The 20,346-nt window shown below is 38.4% G+C and overlaps 2 protein-coding genes across 2 annotated transcripts; both read right to left on the bottom strand.

Moving 5' to 3' along the window:
* Nucleotides 1–2,532: 2,532 nt before the first annotated feature.
* Nucleotides 2,533–10,064, bottom strand: LOC125249987 (tripartite motif-containing protein 16-like). Its single transcript, XM_048162268.1, has 6 exons — nucleotides 9,484–10,064; nucleotides 7,535–7,630; nucleotides 7,215–7,448; nucleotides 6,590–6,749; nucleotides 3,755–3,802; nucleotides 2,533–3,515 (listed from the first exon to the last, which is right to left on the bottom strand). Exons 1-6 carry the CDS (start codon nucleotides 10,054–10,056, stop codon nucleotides 2,923–2,925), a joined length of 1,704 nt encoding a protein of 567 aa, XP_048018225.1. The 5' UTR covers nucleotides 10,057–10,064; the 3' UTR covers nucleotides 2,533–2,922.
* Nucleotides 10,065–14,908: 4,844 nt separating this feature from the next.
* Nucleotides 14,909–19,014, bottom strand: LOC125249981 (complement C1q-like protein 4). The gene is made up of 3 exons (XM_048162255.1): nucleotides 18,853–19,014; nucleotides 16,180–16,311; nucleotides 14,909–15,980 (listed from the first exon to the last, which is right to left on the bottom strand). Exons 1-3 carry the CDS (start codon nucleotides 18,869–18,871, stop codon nucleotides 15,691–15,693), a joined length of 441 nt encoding a protein of 146 aa, XP_048018212.1. The 5' UTR covers nucleotides 18,872–19,014; the 3' UTR covers nucleotides 14,909–15,690.
* Nucleotides 19,015–20,346: the final 1,332 nt, after the last annotated feature.

Below are 20,346 nucleotides of genomic sequence, written 5' to 3'. Positions count from 1 at the left end.
GAGAAACTACAGTTTATCTTTCTACAAGACTAACGGACCCACTTTATATTAAGTGGCGTTAACTACTATGTACTTACATTTAAATTAATAATTTGATACAATGCACTTATTGTGTACATACATGTTTTTACATTGTACTTATATTTTAAAAACACCTGCATGTAATTACATCTGTGATTAATTTCTGTAATTACATTTATAATTACACTGTTGACTCATCCCTTACACCTTAACCCTACCCTTAAACCTACCCATACCACCAAAGCTTTCCCTAACCTTACCTTACCCGTATCCCACCTCAATAGCAGCAAAAGTGTTTTGCAATTCAATATGAACCCAATAATTACATTGTACTTATTTTTTGATGTAAGTACATAGTAGTTAAGGCCACTTAATATAAAGTGGGACCAGACTAACTAGTAAAATCTAACTCATTCACTTGCATTTATCAATCTTTTTGCACTTTATCCATTCAGTAGTTGTTAGATACTCTTGTCTTTCCTTTTGTTAATATAATCCATTTATTACACTAGTCTCTTCCTTGTGTTAATAATACAGTAAGAGTCTCTACAAGTTAATCCTTCAGATTGGTCAAACGATGAACTTCCTCCAATTTATATAATTGTAATTCAGTCAATCTTCCATGTTTGTTCTTTAATGTCAAAGTGAGACTCCTTGACTGATCCCCCGAAATATAGGAAGGAATGTTGACTCAATATTAATATTAATACAAAATATTAATATTTAAGACCATAAATAACTACATTTGTGGTGCCCTCGTGTGAGGCTAGTCCAAAACCACCACAGTGTAATGTTGATTCACTGACATTACCATTGATTATTTTTGTAATTCCACTATTAATTCAGCATCAGTGATGTAGAATCAATCATAGTATAATGTTGATTCAATAGCATTACCATTGGTTTTATTGTCCACCATTTTTTCAACATTAACTGAGGGTGCAAAAGTGATGTTGAAAAAAATATCACTTTGTAATTTTGAATCAATTATATTACCATTGATTTGTGGTTGAATTCTCAACATTGCTTCAACATTAACTGAGGGTACAAGAGTGATACTGAAGCAATACTTCGATACTGTGTGGTTATTTTTGTCATTTTACCCTTTTTGACTTATATTATTCATCTTTGGCCTAAATATGTGGAAATGAAGCACATGGTGACAAGTGTACATCACATTTATTTTATGAAGGAAACAAGGGCGGTTTACACTCATAGAGGCTACATATATACAAACCCGATTCCAAAAAAGTTGGGACACTGTACAAATTGTGAATAAAAACAGAATGAAATTTCAGAAACAAATTTCAATATTTTATTCAGAATACAACATAGATGACATATCAAATGTTTAAACTGAGAAAATGTATCATTTTAAGGGAAAAAATAAGTTGATTTTAAATTTCATGGCATCAACACATCTCAAAAAAAGTTGGGACAAGGCCATGTTTACCACTGTGTGGCATCCCCTCTTCTTTTTATAACAGTCTGCAAATGTCTGGGGACTGAGGAAACAAGTTGCTCAAGTTTAGGAATAGGAATGTTGTCCCATTCTTGTCTAATACAGGCTTCTAGTTGCTCAACTGTCTTAGGTCTTCTTTGTCGCATCGTCCTCTTTATGATGCGCCAAATGTTTTCTAGGGGTGAAAGATCTGGACTGCAGGCTGGCCATTTCAGTACCCGGATCCTTCTTCTACGCAGCCATGATGTTGTAATTGATGCAGTATGTGGTCTGGCATTGTCATGTTGGAAAATGCAAGGTCTTCCCTGAAAGAGACGACGTCTGGATGGGAGCATATGTTGTTCTACAACTTGGATATACCTTTCAGCATTGATGGTGCCTTTCCAGATGTGTAAGCTGCCCATGCCACACGCACTCATGCAACCCCATACCATCAGAGATGCAGGCTTCTGAACTGAGCGCTGATAACAACTTGGGTTGTCCTGGTCCTCTTTAGTCCGGATGACATGGCGTCCCAGTTTTCCAAAAAGAACTTCAAATTTTGATTCGTCTGACCACAGAACAGTTTTCCACTTTGCCACAGTCCATTTTAAATGAGCCTTGGCCCAGAGAAAATGCCTGCGCTTCTGGATCATGTTTAGATATGGCTTCTTTTTTGACCTATAGAGTTTTAGCCGGCAACGGCGAATGACACGGTGGATTGTGTTCACCGACACCGATTTATACCCAATCATGTTGCCAATTGACCTAATAAGTTGCAAATTGGTCCTCCAGCTGTTCCTTATATGTACATTTAACTTTTCCGGCCTCTTATTGCTACCTGTCCCAACTTTTTTGGAATGTGTAGCTCTCATGAAATCCAAAATGAGCCAATATTTGGCATGACATTTCAAAATGTCTCACTTTCAACATTAGATATGTTATCTATATTCTATTGTGAATAAAATATAAGTTTATGAGATTTGTAAATTATTGCATTTTATTCACAATTTGTACAGTGTCCCAAGACTCCCAATTTTTTTGGAATCGGGTTTGTATATATACAAGCAGGACAAGCAGCATGAACCACTGAACAAAGAAACTCCAACAATTCTGACATTTACAGTAATGATGTGATTCATCTGGACTGATTTCAGAGTTCAGCTTAGTTTTCCTTCTTTCATTCCTAATATATTTTAGTTATCCAGATTGAATTGATGATGATTTGACTCAATCCTCAATCCATCACTCATCATGACTCACAAACACACACTGATCTTACTGTCTATATGAGGATTCATTACACACATTTATTCTGACATGTTATTTCACTGACAGAAGTTCAGCTGTAGTATTAATGTAATGAAGAGAAAATAAGAGACTCTATAACATCTCACTGTTACTAATTCATCATGAGCTCAAAGCATTATGGGTAGAGTCTCTGTACAGTCTAATCTGATTCATTTACACAGCTTCACAAATGATCTTTTAAAAACCCTAAACCCAAGATAGAGCGGTTGAGTGAATGTGGTCTGGACTGTGTGGATGAGGATCATTGTGTTTCTCTTGACTCTGTAGAAGGACAGAGTTCCTGCTCTGTGATCCACATACACTCCTATTCTACTGCTGATGAAGGACTCTAAATCATCATCATCATCATCATCATCCTCATCATACACTCCTATTCTACTGCTGATGATGGGCTTTACAGGGAGTTTGGTCTCGATGTTATTGTGATTGAATGAGTAACTGAAGAAAGAGCAGAACAAACTCCAGGACTGATCATTATATCCAAACCAACACTCATTACCTCCCTTCCTGCTGATGCTCTTATATGACACTGATATATACACACGTCCACTCCACTCAATCTCCCAGTAACAGCGTCGATCACACACACTCTCTCTACACAACACCTGAGACACAAAATCAAATCTGTCTGGATGATCAGGATACGACTGCTCTGTGTCATTGTTAGTAATCATTCTGTTCTCCTCAGTCAGACAGAGGTTTTCACTCGCTGTGTTCAGATCCAGAGTGAACTGATGGGAATCTGATGGAGATAAAACACATCAGAATCAGGAATTATGAATCTGATCTTTTTTTAATGTATCTGAACTCTTCATGTTCAATATATCAGCAGTGTCTCAGTACAGTTTACCAGATATCCTGTGCAAATCATCATTTACATGATCAACTATAAAACTCTTCTGTCATGTTTTCTTTCTCCTTCTACAGGAAGAACATGAACACACTCAGTGAGTTTTTCTGCTTGTTTTCTTAGTGACTTACATTGTAGGAAGTCGTTCCTGGTCCTGGGAACAATGTTGGTGAAAGAGACTGTGGAAATCAGCAGACATGAAGAGTGTGATTATCATGTCAATCTGTAAGAAAGGCAGCACAGATTACAGAATAATTGTGTATGTGCATCTCTGGTGGATGTTAATGCACTCCAACACTGCCTAAGCCATGCAATGAGTCGAGCGCTCTGTCACATGCAGATTCACTCAAGATAGAGAAGCGAGTGCTGAGCTGCTGGGAGTTTTCACCATGTTCAGTGTTTTATACTTATATTGTGTGCATTAATGACAAAAAGTAAGTGTTACTCTCTTCATCTGTTAGTTAGTAATTAAGATTATTAGCAAAAACATGTCATTTTCGTGTGTGCCTCTTTAAATTCCAAGAACTGCTTCTCCCTGCCCCTTTTCAGGGCGTGACCTTTACAGCTCATGCCAATCCTACAGCAATAACAAATCAGAGGCCTGTTGCATGAAGCTAGCTGAACAAACTCTGAGTTTCAGCCCCCTTACCTCACATTGGCAGCTCTGACCACTTAACTGCACTACTTAGGCCTACGTACAGGCCACGGGTGAGAAGAGAGAAATCCACAGTAAAGGAAATCAGAGTGTGGCCACAGGAGGCCATTCCATCTTTACAAGGTTTCTTTGAATGCACACAGTGGAGCATCTTTAAGGATTCTGCAACACTTGGTGACTGTATCGACCTAGACGAATACACAGAAGCTGTGCTGAGATTTATAAACAAGTGCACTGATGATGTGACGGTTAAAAAATCTATCAAGGTGTACTCTACCAATAAGCCGTGGCTGACATGTGAAGTTTGCTCCTTACTGAGGCTCCGCGACGCTGCTTTCAGATCTGGTGACAAAATAGGGTATGCAAGAGCAAGGACCAACCTGAAAAAAGGCATTCGCCAGGCAAAAAAGGCCTTTGGGATAAAGTTGTCCACTCAGTTCACTAACACCAAGGACACAAGGTGTTTATGGCAGGGATTTCAAGTGGCCACTGGCCATAAGCCTACAGCAAAAACAATGGACAATGACCCCTGTCTTCCTGTTTTTTTGTCATATATTTAACATCTCTCTCAGCCAGGCCAGTGTACTCACCTGTCTAAAAAGCACCATTATTATTCCACTTCCAAAAAAGTCCAATCCATCATCAATGAACGACTATCGTCCAATAGCCTTGACCCCCATTGTCATGAAGTGTTTTGAGCGGCTAGTGATAAGTCATATCAGGTCTTGTCTCCCAATAAATCTGGACCCTCTTCAGTTCGCGTATAAAGCGAACCGCTCTACTGAGGACGCAATCTCCACCCTGCTCCACCTTACATTGACACACCTGGAGAACAAGAACACCTACGCCAGGATTTTACTAATTGACTTCAGCTCAGTATTTAATACCATCTTGCCTCAACAACTGGTGGAAAAGTTGTTGCTGCTGGGCCTGGATTCAGGTGTGTGTATGTGGATTATGAACTTTCTGACAGAGAGACAACAGACAGTCAGAGTTGGCAGTTTAACATCTAAAACAGTAACTGTGAGCACAGGCACGCCACAAGGGTGTGTTTTGAGTCCTTTATTGTTCACACTGCTGACATATGACTGTACTGCCAGTTTTAACAGCAATCATGTCATCAAGTTTGCAGATGATACCACTGTTGTCGGCCTTATTACCGATAATGATGAGTCAGCATACAGGGAAGAGGTGGAGAAACTCACAGCCTGGTGCACAACGCATAACTTGGCCCTCAATACCAACAAGACAAAGGAGATAGTCATAGACTTCAGGAGGGCTAGCCAACATCACCATCTCCCCCTAACAAGCAAAAAAATTTCATGTGTGAAAATAAAATAAATTCCCATGCATCCAGGCCAAAAGCCAAGGGCGGGGACATGTGTAAACACAACAATAAAAATGAAACCAAAATATTCCCCATTGAAGTTGCAATTCCTTTCTTCGCCACTGAGCATACTCACTGCGTGATTTTATCCACAATAGAGAAGGGTTACAGACTCTTAATTCGCTGTAAATCCACCAAGTTTCAATGGAGTGGTTATGTCAACAGCACATGGGGAATCAGCTCAGATTTGAGAGAAAAACGCATCTCTTGTGAGCAAAAGAGTAATAAGAATGGTGCCGTGAGAGGAAAGCCATCAAGGATTTTACTCCCGGTATTTCATGATTCCAAAGAAAGGTGGAGGTCTCCATCCTATTTTAGATTTGCAGACCCTGAACAAACACCAAACAACCATGAGATACATGTTCAAAATGCTTGGATTAAGGACCCCGTCCCAAATGTTGTGTCATGGAGATTGGTTCACATCGATAGATTTCAAGGACGCTTATTTCCACATAGACATTGTCTCATTCTTGTCAGATGTTATCTGCTTTCTGCAGGAACTATTAGATAAAGGTAAAGCCTTTTCGACAGTTAAGGTCTATCTTTCAGCCATCTCAGAATGTCATGTGGGGCTGGACTCGGGTATGATAAGCCAGCACCCCTTGATATGTCAATTTATGAGGGAGGTCTAAGTCTCTGATCCCATCCTGCGATTTATCGGTGGTTCTAGACATGCTCTTCCAGCCCCATTTTGACCCATTAGAGAGTATTGATTTACCAACTCTCCCACCACATTTAAATTTAAAATGAATCATGATGATTCGTCACCCTGGGTCACATGACTGTAAACAATTCAATTACTTCCTTAAAGTGAAGTGACCATTGCATGATGTTACCTTTCCTAAAGGACTTGTGGAAGGGCCACATTTCAATGCCTTTTTTTGTGCGTATGCAAATTTTATACATCAGGCCCTAGAACTTTACCTTTCTCAGAGATCTTCTTCAGCTCCTCTTTGCAGAAATCCTCCAGTTTGTATTTCAGCTGAAGAACAGATTCTCTCATGATATCAAAAGCAGAGAGAGAACTGAAGGGATCGTCATTTACATCTGTAGATTCAGGAGGAGCTGAGAGAGACTGGAAACTCTACAGAAAACAGAAATCAAAGCTCATCACCTCCACACTTCAGACAATAACCTGTACTACGGTCAGATTTGAGCAGCTCTTGTTGATCAGTTTGCAGATTATTTTATTTTGATAAACATTACTCAAAATTTGTAGTGTAAGTCAAAGATTGTAAAAAGATAAGTAAAGAGATGATGTGAAATCTTACTGGGTGAAACTAGTACCATCAAGTTCATGGATTTCACATTGTTGTAAAATAAAGTTTAATTTAATTTAATTTTAAGAGATTTCCAGAGCTGAAATGCATTTGTAAATGCGTCTCTTTCATAAGAAGATGATCAGATGAGAGTCTGACTGATGATGATATTATAACCGAACACACAGATCAACACTTCAGTCAACGGCTCATTCTGCTCTCATGAAATGTTTCTCTGTGAGTCTCTTGCTCAAGTCCACTATGATCCTGTTCTTCTAGATCTCTGTTACCTGCAGGAAATGGATGTGATCCTGTGTGTGTGAAAGCTGCTCCAGCTCAGCATCTCTCCTCCTCAGATCATTGATCTCCTGCTCCAGTCTCTCCAGTCGTCCTTCAGCTCGACTCACTGCAGTCTTTTCCTGATCTCTGATCCGCTGTGTGGCCTCAGAGCGGCTTCTCTCGATGGAGCGGATGAGCTCAGTGAAGATCCTCTCACTGTCCTCCACTGCTGTCTGTGCAGAGCACTGTTAGGACACACATCACAATCACACAGTGGCTTCAGTGAGTCCTGACTGAGACTTCTCAAACTTCTCTTCTTCTCCAGACTCACCTTATGAGACGCCACAGCCTCTCTCAGCTGCTGAAGATCTTTCTCTCTCTGCTGGATCCTCTGCTGGAACAACCTCTGTGTCTCCTTCAGCTGGTGCTAAAGGACAAACCAATGACAGGAGAAACATCACATAAATCATCAAGTAAACAGATATGAATCCAGTATCATTGAAGTGGTGAGATTGAGGGGTTAAAGATCTTTCATAAGATTATAGGTTCAATCATAAGTATCAGCATTAGTTCACCCAGAATTGTAAATGTTTTCATTGTTTAATCATCCTCATGTCTTTACAAACTTGATTTCATTACACAAAAGAAGATTTTCTGAAGAATGTCTCAGTTTCTAGAGCCCAAATCAAATATGATGATGCATCAATAACATCAAACCTCACTGGCTCATGCATGTCACGAGTCTAAACATGCCATCATATTTGATTTTTCATAGCGCTTCAGAAGACTTTGCCTGTGTCTCAATGTGCATACTATCCATCCTAAATAGTATGTGACATTAGGAATATTCAATACTATTTAGGGTGGATAGTATGCACATTGGGATGCAGGGCTAGACTACCCCATTGGAGTTGTATGGATTTCTTTTATGCTACCTTAATGTCCTTTTTGAAGACTGAAACTTTTGGATCCTATTGACTTTCAATATATGCACAGATGAGACATTCCTTAAGATACCTTCTTTTGTGTTCCTCAGAGAAAAAAAAGTCATACCAGTTTGGAATAACATGAGTAAATGATGAATGCACATTTTTTTGGGTGAACTACTGGTTTAAAGGCGTCCTATTATGCTTTTTCCCCAAGTGTCATCTTTCTTTAGTGTGTAATGTTGCTGTCTGCGCATGAAAAAGCTCTGCTAAGTATCAAAGTTTCTCCAGCTGGAGTTGTTCTCTATATCAGTGCGCACTGTTTCTGAACTCTTGAGTTTTCTTCCAGGAACAAAAATGTCAGAATATCCCTCATTTAATTAATTCCTGTCCAAGGCATACACACAGCTCCTCCTCAATTTCTCTCATTCTCCCTCTACATAGTATCATTATTGGGGGGTTGAGCTCAAGCCGAGCCTCAGCTGTCATTATCGGACAACATGTTTATTTCAATAAAACACACGTAACGGATGATAGTGTTGATGATTTACATTGAATACGAGCAAGAGTGAGCCTGCAGTGTAATGCACATAGCAAGTGCAATCAGGGCGGCAAATTAAAGGGTTAGTTCACTCAAAAATGAAAATAATGTAATTTATTACTCACCCTCATGCCGTTCCACACCCATAAGACCTTTGTTAATCTTCAGAACACAAATTAAGATATTTTAGTTGAAATCCGATGGCTCTGTGAGGCCTCCATAGGGAGCAGTGACATTTCCTCTCTCAAGATCCATTAATGTACTAAAAACATATTTAAATCAGTTCATGTGAGTACAGTGGTTCAATATTAATATTATAAAGCAACAAGAATATTTTTGATGCGCCAAAAAAACAAAATAACGACTATATAGTGATGTCCGATTTCAAAACGCTGCTTCAGGAAACTTCTGAGCGTTATGAATCTTTTGTGTCGAATTAGCAGTTCGGCAAATTCACGTGATTTCAGCAGTTTGGCGGTTTGACACGTGATCCGAATCATGATTCGACACAAAAGATTCATAACGCTCCGAATCTTGGGTGAGTAAATGATGACAACATTTTCATTTTGGGTGAACTATCCCTTCAAGGTCTTATTAAGCATTTATCTCTAGGTATATGTATATTGTGTAAACATCTTGCATGATTATCTCATGTCGGACATGATTGGAGTCAACATTTTTCATGAAATACAATCTTTTATAGTTTTACACATTTTACTCAGTAAACCTTCTGAACGACGCCTTCCTGGTGTCAAGTCTTGCTATTGAGTAATGTTTAGCTTGCTGAGTACAAAACCAGAACAAAGTTCATACCTGTTTCTCTGTCCTCTGTGCTGCAGCTGCTAAAGTATCATTGTTTGTATGTTCATCCATCGTACACAGCACACACTTCTGGTCAGTGTGACAGAAAACGTCAAGGATCTTGTCATGTTTCTGGCAGATCATCTCCTGCAGTCGTCCAGTGGCATCAGTCAGATTGTGTCTCTTTCCTTTAAACCAACTCTCATGTTGTTCAAGGTGATTCAGACAGTAAGAGTCCAGACACACCAGACAGAACTTGACGGCTTTGTGTTTTCTTCCAGTACAGACGTCACACTGCACATCTCCAGCTCCAGCGAAACAGTCAGCAGGAAGTTTAGTCTTCTTCAGTTTCTCCACCACTTCAGCCAGCATGGTGTTTTTAGCTAAAGCAGGTCTTGGACTGAAGGTCTGTCTGCACTGAGGGCAGCTGTAGACTCTCATCTGATCCTCCTGATCCCAGCAGCCTGTAATACAGCTCTTACAATAACTGTGTCCACAGGGAATGGCCACTGGATCCTTCAGGAGATCCAGACACACTGGACACAGGAACTCATCCTGATCCACTGAAATTCTGGCTTCTGCCATTTTACTGCATGAATACAGAGACACAAACACAACAGCTCAACTAAACTTCAACAGTCAAATACACTTCGGGTGAATCCAGTTTCCTGGTTCTGTGTTTAAGTGACGTGTGTAAAAGTCTAAAGGTCACAGATAATAAAACGTCCACTAGATGTGATTCTTATAGAGAGAGACTCAAAATATAAGGGTAACACTTTAGAACACTGATACTTTATTAATGAATAACTACACAGAAACAAACGAGTAACGCATTATCAACACTCTAGTAACTACTATTAACTAACAAGAAACTCTGATGAATGAATTAGTAAGTAATAGTGCTCAGATGAAGGTGGTAGTTCACTATTGGCTAATCAGTAACTACTGTTTTTTCATTCCTCCCAGAGAACTACTAAAAACTACTATATACAAGTTCATAATTAATGTAAATGATGCATAATGTATAATTAATTATAAAGTGAAGATCATGGTAACCCACTAGTAATGACTGAAGTATTATCAAATCATTCAGAAGGAATTACTAATTATTTGGATCAGTATTCTAAAGTGAGAAACATGATAACTCTCTAGTAACTACTGTAGTCATTGTAAACTTCTGATGTTTTTGTAAGGTTTTGGGATAGTAATGATTACTGATTAGCTAACAGTGAAGTACCACATTCAACTGAGTGCAATTACTGTACATAATAATTCATTAATCAGAGTTTCTTGTTAGTTAACAGTAGTTACTAGAGTGTTAATAATGCATTATTCATTTGTTCCTGAGTAGTTATTCATTAATGAAGGATCAGTGTTCTTAAGTGTTTCCTTTTTTTTACTCCATTTAATAATTTTTAAGTGAACTCTTGAAAACAACTGCCACAGGTAATCGGACATTATTTATTTATTTATAAAAGATTTATTTTTGGCATTGTATCATAGATTCAAATCTAATCAAAATATTTATTGCATTTATGATGAAAAGGTTCAGCACCTAAGGCTATATCGCTATTGCCTCAGTGGTTGACAGTTTCTTTGGGTGGATTGCTGAGGCGGATTGGCAGCAACAGCAATTAGGTTTGTTTATGATTTGATCTTAGTGATTTAGGAATCCTCTTGAGTACTCCTAACATGTCACAGATTTAGGAGCTAGTTTTAGTGCTAAAATATGAAATAAAACGTGCAAAAAAATCTAGGGCTCCTAAAATTAGGACTGACACACCCATTATTTTTAAGAGTTTTCTAAATCTGCAAGTTAGGAGCTACTTTTAGCCTTAAGATGTTTTGTGAATACAGCCCCTGATCTCTAGGTTTTCTCAGAGGAGAGCTATGTTTGAAATTTGTCCATCTTGAACATCACCAGAATTATCTGCTAATAAGGGTAATACTCTGGTACACTGGAGGGAGCATCTGAATTGGGTTTCCAGTTTTACCTTGAATGATTGTAGAGATCTGATATCAGAACATGAGGACGTGATTCCATCAAAGAATAAAATCATGGCTGAGGTTATCATAATTCATGCCTGAAAGGGTTTAAATTAATACGTGTCCATAATGGAGGCCAATGCAGTTAATAAAGAACGGGGGAAATATGCTGGCGAGCGGTTGTGTATGTCAATACATGTGCGGGCGAGCTTTGAATTTAATGAAGCTTCAGGATGACCCAAGTAAAGTGCATTACAATAATCTAGTCTCGACCTAATAAAGGCATGGATAAGCCTTTCCGTATCAGGCAAAGATAAAGAAGGTTGAAGTCTGACAATGTTTCTGAGATGGAAAAATGTAGATTTTGAAACCATTCTAATATGGGCATCGGATGACAATTGTGAATCAAAAATAACACCTAGATTTCACACCTGTAATGCTGGAGACAGTAAGTCAGAATCAGTGAGCAGATTGAGACTGTTATATTTGTGCAAATCTGCTGACATACCAACAAGTAACAGCTCAGTTTTTGATTCGTTAAGTTTAAGATAATTGTCATGCATCCACACCTTTATTTCATCCAGGCAGGTGGTAAGAGCTGTGATTGCGAGATTAGGGACCAGAAGTGAGACATCTCATCAGAAAGACAGATACTTATACTTTTATTTTGTTGATTGTCTTAAATGTGATAGGGTTACCAGCACCTTCATTAATCAGCCAACTGCGCCTGTGTCCTCTCTCACCAGATAATAATGTATGACGACTTTCAGGCAAATTTTTGCTCACGACAAGTTCTAAAATTGGTAAAGAATACAAACTCATTGAGCAGTACCTGTTTAATTGTGAATGTAATGCTTTTTTGCATTGTCCAGCCCAGCTTACGTTGGCACAATAGTTAGGATAATGATAGCTGATCATGACTTCAAAGTAAGTGTAGTGGGATGAACGGTGTGCGTTCTTTAAATTGGCCACAAGTGCACGAATTGTCCAATCATATACTTTCACGGCTATATAAAAGGGGACTTTTAAAGCACTATTGTGTGTTTGCTCACCGCTGTGCGTCACTGCCCGAGGCCCGCCCATTCCGGTTTTTGGCTCTTTCCGTCTGTCAGGTATGTGTTTGCTAACTAGTGAGCATTAGAATGCGTGTCTGAGGTAACTGGTTTTATTTGGGTTGTAGTTTCCGACGAAAATCATTTATAGTGTTTGGTTGGCGGCTGCCCTCTCACTCAACATGCTCCTGCTGTGATTATATCCTTTTGTGTGTTTGATGTCCGAGTGTGCGTGCGGACTGACTCGTGACTATAGCGACAATATGGAGGTATGTGTAACTATCACTAAGGTCTATACTATTTTTACGTGGTAAGTAATTTAATGTTTACTTTTTTTTTTTTTTTTTTTTTTTTTTTTTTTAGGAAGAATAGCTGATTTTAGGATCCATTGTATGGCGTTATTTTACTGTCAATTGTCGAGAGCACATTATTGTGACGCGAGAGCATATCAATGTAATGCGCGAGCGCAAATCTGTCCGCTCGCGCGCGGATTTCCTCTGCTCTCGCGCAAATCTGTCCGCTCGCGCGTGGATTTCCTTTGCTCTCGCGCAAATCTGGACGCGCGCGCTCAAATATACAGTGCTCTCTTATGAACTGCCTCTCCTCTCGCTCAGATATTGCGTGTGCACGCTCAAACTGTTTCCTGCGTGCAAAGAAATTGACTATGGTGGTATGTGATCTCCACATTAAGTATTAAGGGAATGACGATTTGACCCTGATCTTGTTCGGTCTTAAATCAGAAGATGTTTGTTGGTAATACTTTACAATAAGGTTGCGTTAACATTATTTAACTGCATTAGTTAACATTAACTAATAATGAATTGCTCTTCTTCAGCATTTATTAATATTTGTTAATGTTAATTTCAACATTTACTAATACGTTATTAAAATCAAATGTTGTATTTGTTAACATTATTAAATGCACTGTGAAGTAAACAACCAACAAACAGCTGTATTTTTAACGTTAACAAAGATTAATAATTACAGTAATGTATTGCACATTGTTAGTTCATGTTAGATAATACATTAACTAATGTTAACAAATAAAAACCATATTGTAAAATGTTACTTTTTTTTTTTTTTTTTTTTTTTTTTTTTTTTTTTTAAATTTCAACACAAAACGTATGACCACAATAACTTTAAGAAACATTTTTTGTTTGTTTGTTTAGATAAATAGGGGTTTGACCTGTAATGTGATTCAGTTAGACTAGGTTACATTTGATAAATATTATTAAATTGTAAAGAAATAAAATGTATATTTTTGTCGAAAGAATTCCAGGCACAGTTCACTCTCAGCCAATAAGATTCCACGTAGCATTTTCATGGATCAGTCGTCTCTTCTGATTGGTTTATAACTTTTGACAGCATTTAATCCAAAAGCAAATTAATTTCTGCAAGAGCACGGAGAGATTCGTGAGCGCACATGTGCAGTTTGAGCGCGCAGGACACGTTTGAGCACGCAGGAAACAGTTTGAGCGTGCACACGCAATATCTGCGCGAGAGGAGAGGCAGTTCATAAGAGAGCACTGTATATTTGAGCGCGCGCGTCCAGATTTGCGCGAGAGCAAAGGAAATCCGCGCGCGAGCGGACAGATTTGCGCTCGCGCATTACATTGATATGCTCTCGCGTCACAATAATGTGCTCTCGACAATTGACAGTAAAATAACGCCATACCATTGCACGTCGTGCAGCCTGTGGGGCAACATTCTTTGATGCTGCTGTTTTGTTTACGTTTGTTTCTGTGATCTGTCTCCGACAAGGTCACCATCGGCGCGATAGCGCGCTGTTCATCGGTCCTTCTCGTTGGGTCAGCGCTTTTGTGTTTGGTTCATTTGTTTTATTTTTTTTCTTTGGATTTGATGTTTATTTGGATGTGTTGTAATTGCTCTTTGTGTATTTTGTTGTTCAAGTTTATTTTTCAGTTATTCATTTGTTTACTTGGTTTATTTTGTTGATTATTTGTGTTATTCATTTGTATGTATTTTTTTGTTTCATTTTGTTGTTTAATATGTATTTTGCTCATGTTTTGTTGATTATATCAGTATGGCACTGGGAGCGAACATCTCCCATTGAGACTGTTCCTAACCTTCATCAGTAGGTCTTGATCTTCTGGTCTCATACTTATAGTCCTATCTGTTTGTGTTACTGTAATTAAAGTATTTTCTTCTTATTATTATTATTATTATTATTATTATTATCATTTTCTCTTGTGGTTGAGGTTTTGGGTTAATTTTTGCTTCTTGTTGTAGGAACCGAGGCTTCAGGCAGGTCGCTGGTTGGCCCTCGTGTGCGGTGGTGGGACTCTGTCACGGAGTGCTGTGTGTTCACGCTTGACATGAGTGTGTGTGTGTGTGTGTGTGTGTGTGTGGTGAGACCTGTGCACCTGGTGGTAAGATCTTTTGTGATTATTGTAGCCGTGTGCTCATCACACTAGTTACCTGCCCTAGGTAAGCCTCGGTTTCCCTTTGGTTGTTTTTGTTTTCTTTGTTTTTTTTCTTTCTTCATCCATCGCCATATAAAATATGCCCAGCCTGCAGGAATGTTTTAAGATTTGTGCTTGATTATTGTTGAAATAAAGTTTTGTATTTTGTTATCCACGTCTCAGGCCTCCATATTTGAAACCACGTTCTTGTGTGCCCATTTAAAGGTGATCAATTCATAAATATCTTTCCCTGGTTGACAGGGTGGCGTAGTCAGTTTGAGTTTTGTTGAAATACCAAACCGCCACACAAGCATCAATGATATAACCTATTACTGTACTACAGGTTTGTTGGGGGAAATATTCCAGAACATGAGGAAAAGAAAATATCACAATAATATGTCTATGTAGAATGAAGAGATACAGATCAAGGATCAGTAACAAGCTGCACTTAAAAGCTATTATTTAACATTATAGATGTTCTACTTTAACAAATCATTTTTAAATCATGTGATATTCATGGGTCCTGTCTGTCTCAGTGATGAAACTCTTTATACAAACTTACATGTATAGACAGATCAGAACTTATGAGCTCATATAGTCTATTATATTAATTTATATATAGTAATCTATTGCAAATTTCAAACACACATTAGTCATCATTAATACAGGTTCATATGTTATTGATTCTTCATAATTTTCATCTTAAATCATACGCTGAAGGTTCAGAATTATTGGAATCACATTCTCCAAATCTCCTGTTATTTTAAGGGAAACAGTAGGAAACCACTGAAAGTGTTGAGGTTATTATCACTGTTATCTTGAATCTTGCTGCTAGACCAAAGTCTCACATAGACAACATCTCCAACCTCCAGAATCAACACAACTCCTTTTGAGGAGTTTAATGTTCCCTGAGCCTGTTGAGCATGTGCTACAAGCACCCGCTGTTCATTCTTCATAATGGTGGCATTTGCTGAATGTGAGTGACCACCATGAGCATAGACAGAGATTTTGAACACATATGCTCCTTTCAGTGGGGCTGTGAAGATACCTAAAGCAAATAACAATAAAGAAAAGAATCAGCTGTTTCATGTATTATTACTTAATTACCAAACACACTGTGTAATAGTTGAAAGATGGCAGATCATTTAATTCTCTCACATTACACAACTGCAGAGAGGTCTGAATGGAGCAGAAGGTTTTCATTACTATAAACTGAGGTTTATGACTCCATTTCATTGATAACTTACCTGTAATTGGGTTGTAGGCGTTCCCTATGTTTGTGAAGACGTTCTTGTAGGTTAGTGTGATGTTAGTGGTAGAAGGTCCAATATCTACACTGCCAGATTCCACCAGTGCAGCTGAAAAAGCTATTTCTCTGTCTGTTATTGAAAAACATAAGCAATATTGTGATATATTACAATGAGAATGTATACACACTGAATTTAACACACTGTTTAGTTATTTTCCTTTCTCAACTCTTACTCAATCCTTACTTCCACATTACTAGAATACAATTCCTATAATACAGGTTAAAATCAACAACAGTAATTAGGGGCCAAGCACCGAAGGTGCGGAGGCACCTATTGTATCTGTTGGCGTTCTTTTTTTTTTTTATTCTTCTTCTTCTTCTTCTTCTTCTTCTTCCGCTCTTGAAGTCTATGACAGCCCATAGAACCGCTTGCGGGAAAGTTATGAAATTTGGCACACAGTTAGAGGACAGTCTGAGCTATGTCCATAGCAAATTTGGAGTCTCTAACTCAATCCCTCTAGCGCCACCAGCTGTCCAAAGTTGCACTTATGTTTATGTTAATAACTTTTGAACCATAAGGGCTAGAAACAACTTTTTTCCTCTGATTCCTTGGGTCATGATGATTCGATAGCACCCTATGACGTAATTTTCCGTCATGAAAATTTTTTCGCCATTTTGAATTTTCTGAAAAACCTACTTTTTCGAACTCCTCCTAGGCCGTTACTCCGATTTTCACGAAAATTGAACCAGATCATTTTCAGACCATGCTGACAAAAAGTTATGGAATTCAAGTCGATTGCTCAAAGCGTTTTCGAAAAACACACGAACGAATTGTACGTAGCGCTTGCGAAAATAGAAGTAAGGCTGTATCTCTGCAACACTTTATCATATTCAGACCAAACTTGGTACATGTCATCACAAGCATGACCTGAGGCACCATGCAGTGTTTCGGCGCAGCGCCACCTACTGTTGCAGAGATATGAAAAATGGCTATTTTTGCTTATAACTTCTGATGGGTTTGGCCAAAAATCATAAATTTGGTCTCGTTGGATTCGGGGAATCATGCCGAGTCGAATGATATCCAATTTTCCCATATTGGCCATTTTAGCTGTCGGCCATTTTGAATTTTGTGCTAAAATGCTGTATTTTACGAACTCATTAACGTATCGTTACGAAACTCGGTATGGGTCATCAGGACAATGCCCTGAAGGAGCCTGAGAAGTTTCGGCACTGCGCCACCTTGTGGTCAAAAGTTATAACAAAATTTACAAAAATGCTAATAACTTCTGACTATATTCACTGATTGTAATGAAACTGGTCTCAGTAGATTCTGTGGGTCATGCTGAGAACATTGATATCAAATTTGCCATAGTCAGCTGAACTTCCTGTCCGCCATATTGTTTTTCTTTAAAAACCTACTTTTTCGAACTCCTCCTAGACCGCTGCTCCGATTTTCACCAAAATTGAACCGTGTCATCTTCAGACCATGCTGACAAAAAGTTATGGATTTCAAGTCGATATGTCAAACCGTTTTCGTACACCGGAGCAACAAATCTGAGGCATGATGCAAAAACGACTCTTGAAGCTGTATCTCTGCAATGCTTTGACATATTGACACCAAACTTTGCAAGTGTCATTGTCACCTTACTCTGACCATACCACATTAATTTGGTCACAGCGCCACCTATTGGTCGAAAGGGATGAACCAGTAAATCCTCATTTTTGATCATTTTTCAGCTCTTTTACCTAAAATGATCTTAATAGGTCTTTAATTGCTCACTGCTGCAGTTGGTCTGATGCTCACAGCCATGTTGGCTGGCTTCTTGTGCTGTTTTTGTGCTTGGCCCGTAATTAGTTGTAATAATCAACGCTTAAATTAAAAAAAAAATAGTTATACAAACATGTAAATTGCACATAAGGCAGTTTTTGCCTTTAGAGCTGCTAAATCTAATTATAAAAATTATTTTTCTACTCCAGTTTTTTTATTGAAATATAATAATTTACATAGTGGTGTTTCATAACTTGTTTTCATGACAGATTGATTTAAACATACATTAAATAATCAAGACATCACTAAAATGTAAGGAATATACAGACTAATATAGTGTATAGAGAAAGAGTTCATTTCTCTGGTGAATGAACAAGCTGTGGACACTGAATGACTCGTCTGAGGTAAATGTAATGCTACGTGACATTGTTTACAAGCTGTTTTATTGATGTCTTTCAGTAAGTTGTACTGTATCTTTCAACATATCTTCAGATGTTCATTCATGTTTATTCTGTAACTAGTATTAAAGAGGAAGAGATGATCGTGTTCACTTGTGCTTGAACTGTGGCGTCTAGACAGTGATCTGTCAACGTCACATCAAAGAGTGTCAAAACTGCATTTTCTGTTTGAATTTCTTGATAAAATGGACACAGTATGAAAGTTGAGACTTTGATTATTATTAAAGTAAAAAAAGGTGGTTAAAACTAAGACTGTGTTTGTCATGTACATATGCGTATAGAACCATAAGATACAGAAAATTCATGGTACGATTATGTGTACTGTTACACTCTGTTAATAGATAAAATTTGCAGAGTAAAAACTCAATTTTACAGTATGTAATATATTGCAGGTGTTTTACTTTGAGGATCGTTGATAAAAGAGTGAATGGTTTGGTTGAGGTACCTTCATTTTTCTTGTTCATCTCTTCCAGGAGGAACGTATGTTGTTCTGCAGCTTTCTCAGCATCCCTCAGTCGCGTCTCTAAAGCTCTGATGTTTTCTTTCTGCTCTGTAATGGTGGCGGTCAGTTCTCTGATGTTTCCTTTCTGCTCTGTAACGGTGGCGGTCAGTTCTCTGTTCTTTTCTTTCTGCTCTGTAACGGTGGCGGTCAGTTCTCTGATGTTTCCTTTCTGCTCTGTAACGGTGGCGGTCAGTTCTCTGATGTTTCCTTTCTGCTCTGTAACGGTGGCGGTCAGTTCTCTGATGTTTCCTTTCTGCTCTGTAATGGTGGCGGTCAGTTCTCTGATGTTTCCTTTCTGCTCTGTAACCGTGGCGGTCAGTTCTCTCAGTGCTGCATGGATGTCATGGAAGCCACAGATGGCAGTATTGTATCAGTTGAAGCTTCAGCTCTCAAAGTGTCTGTTTGAGGTGGATTCTGTCTTCCGTCCTCAGAGCTGATCTGTTGACTGATCTCATTCTCATTGAGTCCTCCATCTACCTGCTGCTGGACGACAAACACAAAGGTTTCCAAGCAGCAGCAGTATACATACTAAAGCCTTCATTTAGGGTGCACTTAGAATGTTAGTATGCTTTTTACATCAAAAATTGTCATCATTTAGAAATAAAAGGCATTTTTCCTACCCTGATTTTATCCCTCTGATTTGAATGCTGTTTTAAGGGTCATGTCTGCTGTGAGACTTCAGTGTAAACACCCACAACTGTGATTGGCTTTCCATTTGAAATAGCTAAGTATTACTCTGTCAAAATGTTTAGCACATTTTTACTATTACAGCTCTCAAGGTTAACTCATTGTGAAAAGTGTTGATCACAGACATGTTGTTGAGTGCATGAAAGCAGTGATCTCGTCGAATGCTTTCATCATAACAGTGCAAACACCTTGTAAGGGATTTGTTGAATAAAACAAGTCCACTGTTTGATTGACAGCTCCAATGATTGCAAAGGCAGCGTTCTTTGATCGCTTTCTATATATAATGTAATCAGTTTTTAAATAACAGATTATTTTCATCCTACTAATAAAAACAACATGAAGTTGACCGAATCGTTAATATCAGATTAGGCATTAGAATGAACACCGTTACTTACATGTTGTTGCTTTACTTTTGAGTCTATATTGTAAAGGTTTGCAAAGCCTACACCGAAATACGATTGATTTATATATCAAAATATATAACTATATTCCTAGCATTAGGATCCTTTGAAAGGTAATGTTAATTTGAGCTGTATCGCTCTTTTCTCCTCCTCATCTAACACAGCAGTGGGCGGGGCTAATGTTGCAACGATGAAGTAGGCGTTGATTTCTTCTGTGACGGCGGCGTTTCATCTGTCTATTCCATGATCAGTCGATGGGTCTGGTGTCTATAAAAGCTTTTATTGGACTAACAAGGAAGTTTTCAGTTCTGAAACTTACAGGATATTGTTATAGTACGATGACCTCTTA

This window comes from Megalobrama amblycephala, linkage group LG1 (assembly GCF_018812025.1).
Source record: "Megalobrama amblycephala isolate DHTTF-2021 linkage group LG1, ASM1881202v1, whole genome shotgun sequence".
NCBI classification, from domain to species: domain Eukaryota; kingdom Metazoa; phylum Chordata; class Actinopteri; order Cypriniformes; family Xenocyprididae; genus Megalobrama; species Megalobrama amblycephala.
This window is presented reverse-complemented; position numbering and strand designations above follow the sequence as displayed.